The sequence below is a fragment of the Salvia splendens genome, chromosome 13 (assembly GCF_004379255.2).
Source record: "Salvia splendens isolate huo1 chromosome 13, SspV2, whole genome shotgun sequence".
NCBI lineage: Eukaryota > Viridiplantae > Streptophyta > Magnoliopsida > Lamiales > Lamiaceae > Salvia > Salvia splendens.
In genome coordinates, this window is record NC_056044.1 from 3,465,659 (window position 1) to 3,477,430 (window position 11,772).

At 40.2% G+C, this 11,772-nt stretch overlaps 1 protein-coding gene and 1 long non-coding RNA gene across 7 annotated transcripts; one reads left to right on the forward strand and one right to left on the reverse strand.

The window, feature by feature from the left end:
- The first annotated feature begins 4,924 nt into the window (after positions 1-4,924).
- On the forward strand, positions 4,925-9,848 carry LOC121762549. Of its 6 annotated transcripts, none has more exons than XR_006042248.1 (6): positions 4,925-5,200; positions 5,278-5,456; positions 7,912-8,565; positions 8,638-8,735; positions 9,107-9,190; positions 9,296-9,848. It is a non-coding gene; the product is annotated as an uncharacterized LOC121762549 (long non-coding RNA). The 6 variants fall into 6 exon arrangements; XR_006042247.1 differs by lacking the exon at positions 5,278-5,456 and adding an exon at positions 6,119-6,632; XR_006042249.1 differs by lacking the exon at positions 5,278-5,456 and adding an exon at positions 6,518-6,632.
- Positions 9,849-10,283: 435 nt separating this feature from the next.
- On the reverse strand, positions 10,284-11,419 carry LOC121760082. The gene is made up of 3 exons (XM_042155683.1): positions 10,982-11,419; positions 10,711-10,908; positions 10,284-10,634 (listed from the first exon to the last, which is right to left on the reverse strand). Exons 1-3 carry the CDS (start codon positions 11,351-11,353, stop codon positions 10,425-10,427), a joined length of 780 nt encoding a protein of 259 aa, XP_042011617.1. The 5' UTR covers positions 11,354-11,419; the 3' UTR covers positions 10,284-10,424.
- Positions 11,420-11,772: the final 353 nt, after the last annotated feature.

The following is an 11,772-nucleotide window of genomic DNA, read 5'->3' on the forward strand; positions in this document are numbered from 1 at the left end:
GCCGTGGACGAGCCAGCTGCGAAAAGGCTCAAATTTGCCGAGAGTCAGAATGCGAATCGCCAAATCGAGGTAGCTAAGGCTTCTGTTGGAAAGAGATCCGGAGCATCTACAAAATCAAAGGAGAATATTACGTATTGAATGAAGAAGATTACGGAATATCTCTACCACATAATTAGCAAGATTTAATTGGGAGAATATCTTACCTTGTATAGTTATAGTCTAGCCTATATATCTTGTACTATACCATTGTGAATAATCAAGCAATAAAATTACCCAATTCTATATGGCATCCGAGCAGGTTTGGCTCAGAAAAATATCATCATAGCCCTAGCCCCAATTATACAATTCTCGACCGAGACGGCGAGAACCAACCAGAATCAACATGACCGACGAGAACAAAGACGGAATCGAACCAATTGCCGAAAAAATCAGATCAAGCAAGAGCGTTACCGTGGCGTTCAAGCTTAATGGATCGAATTACTCACTGTGGGCTCGCCTAATGAAGGTAGCCATTGGCGGTAGGGGGGTCTACCGTCACATCACGGGCATCCCGACTCAACCAAAACCGGGAGAGAAGGGATACACCGATTGGGAGGAGATAGACTTAATAGTCTTCTCGTGGATCATCGACAACATGGAGACGCATATCATAGCCGATTTTGCGCATCATCAGACGGCGAAATCCCTGTGGGATACGCTCGCCGTGACGTTCGCAAGCTCGGCAGATTCATACCTGATTTACGACCTGCGAGAGAAAGCAAGTAGAGTCATCCAGGGAGACTCAAGTTTAGAAGCCTATTGGAGCAAACTCCATGGGTTATGGATGGATATCGACCGATGCCCACATAGGACGGTCGATTGCTGCGATAAGGGAGTCTCACAATATCGAAACATCAAGTCAGAATTAAGGCTGTTCAAATTCCTTACCGGACTACACGAGAGATACGATTGGGTCAGGCGGGAGATCCTCAAGGAGGATCCATATCCCTCAGTCGATGAAGCGTACGGGTGGGTGAAACGGGAGGCAGCCCGATTAAAGATCATGTCACCGGCGTCCGAATCACCCACCGTCGCTGGAAACGACTCATCATCGGGAGTAGGGTTCGGCTTTGGAGCCAGAGAACACCGCCAGTCGCAACCCCAACACCGCAGCCAACTACCGCCGCCACGCCAGAACGCCCCACGCCGGGGAAACATCAAACTGGACAAGTCGAAGCTTTGGTGCTCCCACTGTGGGATGCACAAACACACCAAAGACACATGCTTTCAATTGACCGGGTATCCCGACTGGTGGGAAGAGGAGAAATCGGCAAAGGCGAGAATGGCGGTTGGAGATGGCGGACGAAATGGAGATGGAACAGGGGTCGAAAGAAACCGAGAAGCGGTGCAGGAGCGGAAGCCCGAAGCCGGCGGCCTCCAAACCGGCGGAGGGCGACGTGGTGACGACGGCGGAGGAGGGAGGACGGCAGAGGCGATGGTGGCCTCGCTGAAGCTAGGCAGCGGCGTGGAGGAGGAAGGAGGTAATGGGCTGGGGGAGTCGAACCCTAGCCCTAATACTAAACCCTTTCAATTAAACTCCCACATTTCCCTTAATTTGCAATTTAGTCCCCATATTTTGCATGCTGTCAAAATTGAACCCCAGACAAAGAAAACCTTTAATTTTGACCCCCAGACTAGGAAAATTTCCGATTTTGACCCCATTATATGTAAAAATTCGTTTGCCCCCCTAGAAAACTTGTCATATGCTTTTGAAACCCGAGATTGTGACGAACTTGATGATACCGGGTGGATTTTTGATTGTGGTGCCATGGATACTATGACCTTTGATAAAAGGGATTTTGTGAAATTTTACGAAACCCATAAATCACACATTCAGACAGCCAATGGGGGGTTAACTCCAGTTGAGGGGGCAGGGACTATAGAAATATTCCCAAATGTGCAGATTACGAACTGTCTATATGTGCCGAACTTATCTCAGAAATTGATGTCCATTAGTCACGTGACTAAGGAGCTAAATTGTACCCTACTGATGCAACCGAACTTTTGTCTCTTACAGGATATCCGGACGGGGAAGATTATTGGACGTGGCACTGAACGTTGTGGACTCTATTTTGTGGACGAGATCGCTCGACACGATGGTACGGCGATGCTTGCTCACGGACCCACCAATCAGGAGACTTGGCTCTGGCACCGAAGAATGGGTCATACTTCTCCGGGTTATTTAAAAACTTTATTTCCCAAACTTTTTGTTCCAAAGGATTTTTCTTGTGAATCGTGTGTTTTGGCCAAGAGCCACCGTAACTCTTTTAAACCCAATGATACACGTGTTGACACTGTTTTTTCTTTAATACATTCTGATGTGTGGGGACCGGCACCTATTAGTACTAATTCCGGGTTTAAATACTTTGTGATATTTGTTGATGATTGCAGTAGGGCTACATGGGTATATTTTATGAAACATAAGTCAGAAGTTGGTGGAAAATTTACTATGTTTTATAAAATGATCCAAACCCAATTTCAAACAAACATTAGGATACTACGGTCAGATAACGGGGGGGGGGGGGGAATTTGTGAACAATTCTATGTCTCAGTTTTTAGGGATAACGGGTTGATCCACCAAACTTCATGCCCTCACACACCAGAACAAAATGGGGTAGCAGAAAGGAAAAATAGGATCATCCTTGAAATGACTAGGGCACTCCTTTTTGATTCCAAAGTCCCACCCATTTTTTGGCCTGAAGCAGTTGCTACTTCAGTTTACCTTCTCAACCGTCTTCCCACAAAAACACTACATCGGAAAACACCCTTGGATCATCTGGCTACCTTAACACAAATTCCTGCAGCCTTATCCCTTCCACCCAAAATTTTCGGTTGCACCGTCTACGTTCACATTCCAAAACAAGAAAGAACCAAATTTTCTCCGTGTGCGATTAAGTGTGTATTCATAGGGTATGGGATTACTCAGAAGGGCTATCGATGCTATGACCCTAAAACTAAGAAAATTATCACTACCATGAATTACAACTTCCTCGAAACAGAATTCTTTTACCACCTTGGGACTCAGGGGGAGAGTGAGAGACAGGGGGAGATCCAAGAAAGCGACTCCCTTCGGTGGCATGTGCCAAGTCACTTTGATATGGGACCACCAGAGCAAGTTGGTACCATTCATGAGCCGAATTTGTCTGCAGAAATGAGCTCTTCAGTGCTTCCGCCGCGTTCCTCTGATCCAACCGAACCGGAATCCGAGGTAATTTCTGGCACACCTTCTGAGGATACGATTGTTATTCCTAACCCCCTTGATACAGAGGAAGATACCACTATTGATCAAGACACAGGACAGTATGTACTTCCGCCGCGCAGTACAAGGGGAGTTCCTCCCAAGAGATATTCGCCGGAGAGAATAGGGAGAAGAAATAGATACTCAATAGCAAGCTTTGCTGAAGCAAACATCTCTAAAATGGCGAGGGCATTCCAGACCGCCTTGTACGAGGAGGAGATACCTCGAACATTTGAAGAAGCTATAAAGATCAAACATTGGAAGGAAGCAATGCTGGTTGAGATGAAAGCCTTGCAGAAAAATCACACATGGGAGATCAGTCCACTGCCTGAAGGGAAGCATACCGTAGGGTGCAGATGGGTCTTCACCATCAAGAGGAGACCAGATGGAAGTATTGAACGGTACAAAGCTCGACTGGTGGCGAAAGGATACACTCAAACTCAAGGTATTGACTATTCTGAGACCTTCTCTCCAATTGCCAAAATGAACACTGTAAGAGTACTTCTGTCTATAGCGGCAAATAAAGACTGGCCTCTCCATCAGTATGATGTTACTAACGCTTTCCTTCATGGAGAATTGAAAGACCCGATTTACATGGAAGCCCCACCAGGTTTTTCAGAGAAGTTCGGGCGAGAGAAGATATGTAAGTTGAAGAAGACCCTGTACGGGTTAAAACAATCCCCAAGAGCATGGTTCGGCAGATTCACGGAAGTAATGAAGAAGTATGGGTATCAACAAAGCAGCTCCGATCACACCCTCTTCATCAAACGAGAAGGTGAGAAAATTACTTGCTTGATAATTTACGTAGATGATATGATTATCACAAGAGATAATGACGCCGAGATAGAGCGACTAAAGGGGCATCTGGCAGCGGAATTTGAAATGAAGAATCTGGGTGACCTCAAGTACTTTCTCGGGATCGAGGTACTTAGGTCCGGAAAAGGAATTTTCATTAGCCAACGCAAGTATATACTAGACCTCTTGGCAGAGATAGGAATGCTGGACTGTAGGCCCGCAGACACTCCTATAGTCCAGAATCATGGGCTCCAAATCACTAAAGGTGCAAACTCTACGGATCGGGGAAGATACCAGAGACTCGTTGGGAAACTCATCTACTTATCCCACACGAGACCAGACATTGCCTATGCTGTAGGAGTCCTCAGTCAATTCATGCACAGTCCTCAAGACGAACATTGAGAGGCAGCGCTTAGGGTGGTACGATACTTGAAAGGAACTGCTGGACATGGAGTGTTATTTCGGAAGAATGGTCACCTAAACATCCACGGATATACTGATGCAGACTGGGCAGGGAACGTGATGGACAGACGATCCACGGGAGGATACTTCACCTTTGTTGGTGGGAACTTGGTAACTTGGAGAAGTAAAAAGCAAAAGGTAGTAGCACTCTCAAGTGCCGAGGCTGAATTCAGAGGCATTCGAAGTGGGCTAACCGAGATACTGTGGCTTAGAAGATTAATGAGAGAGTTGGATTTGGAACCACCGAAGACTTGCAAGCTGCTATGCGACAACAAAGCTGCAATCAGCATTTCAGAGAATCCAGTGCAGCATGACAGAACGAAGCACGTCGAAATTGATCGACACTTAGGGACTTGATTCTGCTAGGAGTCATATAGATTTGGCGGTGATGTAATTAGGGATTTAGGGCGAGGGAATAAATTAAGTGGCCAATGTTTACTGATATTGGTGGGCTGTTTTATATTTTGAGTTATTTGAAAGACAAGGTGATTGCGCCGATGCACCAGTTGAAGCTACTGCGTCACTTTGGAGGCAAACCTACAACCGCAATTCTGTTACACGGGCCACCGGGCTGTGGGAAAACCATGCTGGCTCGATCCATTGGCAATGAGGCCCGGGTGCCGCTCTATGAAACATCTGCTGTTGTGTTGAAGTCTAGAGTGTCAGGTATTGCGTTTTACGTCAAGACTGCATTGTGTGTAATGTTGTTGAATTATGAATGTTTACTGATGTGGATTATTCAGGGCTGCATTGTTTGACATAGTCGTGTGAATTGCGGAATGCTGGTGTCTATCAAATGCAGTTTAATTGGACTGCTTACATTTGCGAACTGTTTACAGCTTTTGTTGGAACATGAATGGCCATTGAATGCATCTTATAAAGAGGGATTGCAATTGCTTCGTATGACTTGATTGTGTAAATTGTACGTATTATGCATTTGTTGGAATTCTCTAGGCCACTGAATGAGCATTCGTATGACTTGATGTATTATGCAAATTGTATGATGCGTTTGTCGGAATGCATGTGTATGTTGCGTGCAGTTATTTAGAGGGACTGCAATGTATGACTTCTCTGTGCAATGGTGTGATGTGTTCTCATTCTCATGACCTAAGAAATACGTTACCACCAGTTTTAAGCGAATGTTCATGACTTCTTGCCTATGGAGTCTTATTTTTTTTGAAAAATTGGCGTATATGGGCTTGTGGGTTATATACTATCTTGGACTCTTGGTTCTTCTGTATATGATTGGGATACCTGTTTGCAAAATTGAATGTATGTAGAATTGTATTCAACCAAATACAGCTCAGATGGTTTCACTCTCTTATATATTGCTGTGCTCACCATATCTGAAATCACATGAGTGCATTTAATCCCAGTGAATCAACTAAATGCTTCACTTAGGCTAACTTTTCTACTTGTTCATTTTTGTTACTAAGACTTCCTCTGATTCACTTCGATTTCTCTTGCTAATCCACTGTGTCACTAAGCTTTCTTACTCTCTACAGCCTAATCTCTAGATTTTTATATAATCCACTGTTTCCATTTCTTTCCCATTTGACCTTTTTAAACCATGTTGTTCTCCAGAGAATACAAGAAAGCACCATATATTGTGTTCATTGATGAAATTGATGCATTGACTTCAGAATCAGAAAGCTTGTGGCAGTGCAACCTGTGACTTACGGTTCTGATTCTGAAAGATCTAATAGTGGGCCTGGTGGCTGTGTGCTGACTATTGGAGCAACCATTAAACCTAATGCTCTTGACCTTGCCTTAGGGAAGCAGTTTGATCGTGAATTTCTTTTAGATGTTGATGTTCCAAAAAATATCAAGGGCATGGCATACTATCAGTTCTAACAGTAAATATAAGTTCGAATATGATTTTGTTTTTGAGGAGTTAGCTAGGTTGACTTAGGGTTTTGTAGCAGGATATGTGGTAGAACTAGTAAATAAGTCTCATATGATTTCTTTTAATGATGCCATTAGAATGAGAGCTTACAAAATGGGGCTTTGAAGATGGGTATGAAGCTTATGGGAAACCATTTTCAGTGGAAAGAACTGGAGGATCTCGGATTGACCCTCGACGATTCCCTACAAGTTGGTAAAAAAAGAATTGAGTATTTGATACACACCTTGTTCATGCCTTCTCTACAGACTTTATCAAATTTATCTTATAGTTTGTTAGTTATCCTTTCCAAATTTGAGTAGGTTTAGGAGTGTTTAGTTTTTCAGAATTTTATTTCAAAAGGAGTCTTAGTAGAGTATGTTTCTCAGTTTAAAGCCTCCAGATATTAGTAGAGTTTTGCTGGCCCAAGCTGTGTATTGCCCTCCTTGGAGGTGTGGCCATGCTGAAGGCATTATCTTGGAGTAATTGCTTTCTATTATTTTATACTCCCTCCGTCCCATAAAAATATGTGCACTTTCCATTTTCGTATGTCCCACAAAAATATGTGCATTTGTGTTTGGAAAGTTATATCAATTTAATAATGTAGGTCCCACTATCCACTAGCACTACTTTAACTACCATCTCCTCCTCTCTCTTACTTTACCATACCTTTCTCCTCATCTCTCTTACTTTACTAATTTTGTCCTAATTCTCATGCCATACCCAACGCCCATATTTTTATGGGACGGAGGGAGTACTATACTCCCTTTGTCCCATGTTACTGGATTCTTTTCCATTTTGGGTTCCATGTTGCTTCAACCATTTCCATTAATGCCAAAAATTACATACTTTGATCTCTCTTACTCTATTTTTTCCCCTACTTTATTTTTTCTCCTACTCTATTATTTCTCATACTTTATTTTGTCTTGTACTTAACCATTAAACACCACTTTCTTAATCCCTGTGCCCAAAACTGAATGACTCAAAAGTAAAGTGTGACGGAGGTGCTATTTAGAGTCTTTTTCTTCTTTGTTCAGTGGTTTTGTTGTGTTCCTTATATTCAGTAGATAATTTTCCATGTTCTCCTCATTTATTATATCAGTATTGATGTTTGATTAATTTATAATTTCCCACTTTTTTTGTTTCTTATTTTGGTATCCTAAAAAAGAGTTTTTTTTCTCTTTGAGTTACTTGACAAGAGTAATGTAAAAATATGAGAAGGATCTATTGATGTGTGATGACAACTAGATATCCAATTCTAACTTCTTTAGCTTATCGCATTGAGTTAATTGGTTGGATTGTACATGGTTTAATGCTTTTCGGTGTCATATTGTTTTGTTAAAATAACATAGGTTTCACCTTGTCCAATTAACATTGTCTTATCTAGCAACCTTATTTTCATAGTGTATCTCCCAAAATTTCCAAATTCCCCCTGAAATTTGATATATATGAACTTTATATACTCCTATTGGTTATTGTATATACATTATGGCAGGAAGCTAATGGACGGTTTGGCCATATGCTAAAATGGGAGATTTTTCCACCACGCGATATACAAACTGGGATGGTGATGGAGGCCTTCAGTTGTTGAAATTGGGACTTGAACGCCGCATTGTTAAGTTTTTAATGTTTTCACAAGTTTATGAGGTGGTTCCCTTTCATTTTGTTGAGCTATTTTATATTTGGAGGCCTTCAATTATTGTGAACATTGCCATCATATAGTTAAGGATAATAGGATGTATAGTTTTTTAACTTCATAAGGTAGTTCCTTTCCTAATTTATTGATAGTCGATTGTGATTGTCTCATTTAGCAATTGATATTTCAAATTTTTGCATGCTTGTATTATCATATTTTTGCTCCTCTGCCAAACTTGCACAATTTTACATCCATCATATATCTTGTGACTAGTCAGCTGAAAATCATCGAGAATAAAAGCTTGGCGAGATAAGATTTCCCTATCATCCTTTTTCTTCTCAACTCTTGGAGCTTAGCATTTTCTAAATAAGCTTATCTTTTATAGTCTCTTTGGGAAAGTGGGGTGAAGAACTTGCCGACCTTCTTTTTTCTTTATGGTCCTTCAGGTTGTGGAAAGACATTGAGTTTAATGCTTTGACTAAAGAAGCAGGAGCGAATTTCATTCATATCAAGGTAACATTTGATCTGAATATTGTTAGTAATTATTATTGATTCCTTATTGTGTTACTTTTGTTCTCCATATAGGGGACTGAACTATTGAAGTTTGTGTGGACCAAGGTATTGTGGAAAATATTTTCAAATGTGCAAAAGCTCACCCTCCATGTGTAGTTTTGATTGATGAGGTACTTCTGTTTTACTTAGCTCCGATATTGTTGATAATGGGTATTATTTCCAATGTACAAAAGCTGACCCTCCTTGTAAAGAAACTTATTATAAATGACATACAATCAACCTAATAAAATAGGGAGATAGTATCCATAAAGGCTTTGTGGTTTGCTTTGTATTTAAACAAAAAAATAGAGATATCAAGCTGTACTCAAGTAATGAAATGTTCATATAGGTTTCCTTAGTCGATACAAAGTCCTAACATTCCTGTGCTAAAAATGATCTCTGGTCTTTTTGGTTCTCTGTCTCCAGCACTAGTATTTTATAGGTCTTAGACATGGCGTCCTCTGTTTTCCTTTCTCTTATGACCAACATCCTTTTTTATAAGGTGGACGTGTTGTCCCGAGATGATTTCACAAACAGCGATCTAGAGGAGGATGAATATGTATGGAAGTCGGAGGAATACAGAGAGGTCATAAAATGACACTTTGCAAATGTTTCCTTTGCACTTAATGTATTAACTACATAGCATATCTACATATTTAGCTTATATGGATGATAATATCTTCTATTGTAGATATGGATCCAAGTCAGAAATTCAAAATAAGAATCGCGTGTTTACGTGATTGGTACATCAAGTAGGTACATGATTAAGTATCCCGCTCATCAAAGAAGATTTTGGTAGGATTTGTATGCTCCTCTTCCTACTCCAGAGGAAAGAGGAGAGGTGTTAAAAGTTCTTGCTCGAAACAAACCAATAGATGCCGAAGTGGATCTGATGGCTCTAGGAAAAGACGCCGCTTGTGAAAATTTCAGTGGCTCTGATCTATTTGCACTGGTACATGCCATTCTCTCTTTACATTAGTAGTATTTTTCATGTCTTATTTCCGACTCTAAGAGTCATCCTGTGCCGGAAAACTTTTCCGTCACTGTCCTTTTGAGTATAAATTGGTTAAAGTCCAGAAAATGTGACAGTTTATGATATACTACTTGACTATTTAGTCCAGAATCAGTGTTATATTTTGTCAGTAGATTGTTAGGTTGTTATTTCAACTTCTTTATTCCTATTTTGTTGCATTAGTTTTCTTATAAATAGAGAGGACCCCAGATGTTGATTTTTACTCTTGCAATACATATTGATGGGTTGAAAATGACAATGGGAAAATTCTTCATTACACAAAGATATAAGTGATTCGATCAAAATAATCTATATCTACCGACGAATATGGAGAAACCCTTCATTCAATCGCCATTATGAAAACATGTAGTATTTGTATTTTATATTACGTTCCTAGATAACTATCCATTTACTTCACCAATTTTGTCACACAAATAACTTACTTCCTCTGGCTTCAGAAATTATCATTATTTTATCATGAACTCAAAATCCCAAAATATGAATAAATCCAAGAGGCAAAACCAAAACGCATTATTTGAAAAACCACAGAATTGGGGGGGGAATGGGGCAGTTAGGAAGAATAGTGGATGCAGGAGATTATGAGCACATAACCAATCCAATTCTTAATCAACAAATAAGAGAAGAACATAACTATTTAATCAACAAATAAGAGAAGAACATAACTATTTTAGGATGGGGAAATGCGACTTGTTAAAACATAAACATACATTACAGAGAACATATTCATAAGGCATATCAATTCGACAACATGTCTAATATCAGTAGGATAAAAAAAACGATAGTGCAATCAAGCTTGGGCGTCGGGCTTGAACCTCCACTCCTTGAGCTCCATAGGTTTACCCAGGTCATGTAAGACAATTGCTTGGATAGTGATAGTAGCAGCTTCTTCTTCAGCCTCCCCGACTTTTTTCACAGCCAGGGTCAAAAACATGAAAAAGCCGCCGCAGGCCGTCTTGACAGCCCTGACAACTTCCACAAGCTCAAAAGTTTTGGCATTCTGTAATTAAATCATGATTCAATCAAAATCACCCCAATTCTTAATTTGATGATTAATGACGTATAGCAGAGCATACCATGTCAACATTGATTTCATCAATAGCAAACCTTGCTCTCTGATAAGCATATTCACGCACAGTAGGTATTTGATGATTGGCATCATCAGGATCACTATCACCGGGGAATTCATTCTTATCTTTAGATAGATCAAGGGGGATCAAAACCACCAACAAACTACCAAGATAAGTAGGAAGTTTCACATCCAGATCAAAACCCTACCATATCAATTCCAATCAATTAGGCAAAACTAATTAAATTAAATGAAAATATAGTATAAAGAAGTCTTACACCGCTGTTGCGGACTTGAGCGATGTATTTCAGAACGGCCTGATGGTCATAAGGAGGACCTTCCTTCATTTCCGCTATCAAATCCGTATCATTACTTTCCAAACATTCTCTCATCAAATCTAAATTTTCCTCTTCGAACGTAAACCCATCTTTGAAGTTTTCGAGTAGACCAAGGAAATCTGTGAATTCCGATACCTGCCGCGATGGCGATGATTCCTTTGCCTTTGCCATCATGGCGCCCTGAATCTCGTTTCCTCCTTTTCGTTTACCACACAAATCCAAATCCGATGCTGTTTCTCCAATCCACAAATTAGGGGATTTTACACAAGTTGTTTCACCCATCGACAAATTAGCGTTTCCCGCGAGTGCCATCGAAGATTAACGTTTTCACAATCTCTCGTTTTTTCTTCCTCTCCCTCTCCCTCTCGTATATTATAGTAGTACTATATAAATGTCAAATTATCCAATATTTATTTGAAGTTAGAAATAATATAATCATATTTGTCTAAAACTATAAATGTATTTACGGATAAGTATATACAATTATGCATTTGATAAAAGTAATTAATTATATGGTTTAAATTATAATTATATATTGTAGTAATAAACGTATATAGTTGTTAAATTAATTCTGGAAGAGTCTAAAACTATAAATGTATTTAGGGATAGGTACATACAATTATGCATTTGATAAAAGTAATTAATTATATGGGTTTAAATTATAATTATAATTATAATTAATTCTGGAAGAGTCTAAAATTATGCATTTAGCGACGCGCAAATCGTGCAGC

Bases quoted from the DNA above. Each gene is read 5' to 3' on its own strand.
- LOC121760082 (XM_042155683.1), bottom strand. From the start codon at position 11,353: ATGGCACTCGCGGGAAACGCTAATTTGTCGATGGGTGAAACAACTTGT. The intron at 10,909-10,981 runs GTAAGACTTCTT...TTGATATGGTAG, and splicing joins CTCAAGTCCGCAACAGCGGT to GGTTTTGATCTGGATGTGAA. The intron at 10,635-10,710 runs GTATGCTCTGCT...ATTTAATTACAG, and splicing joins ATGAAATCAATGTTGACATG to AATGCCAAAACTTTTGAGCT.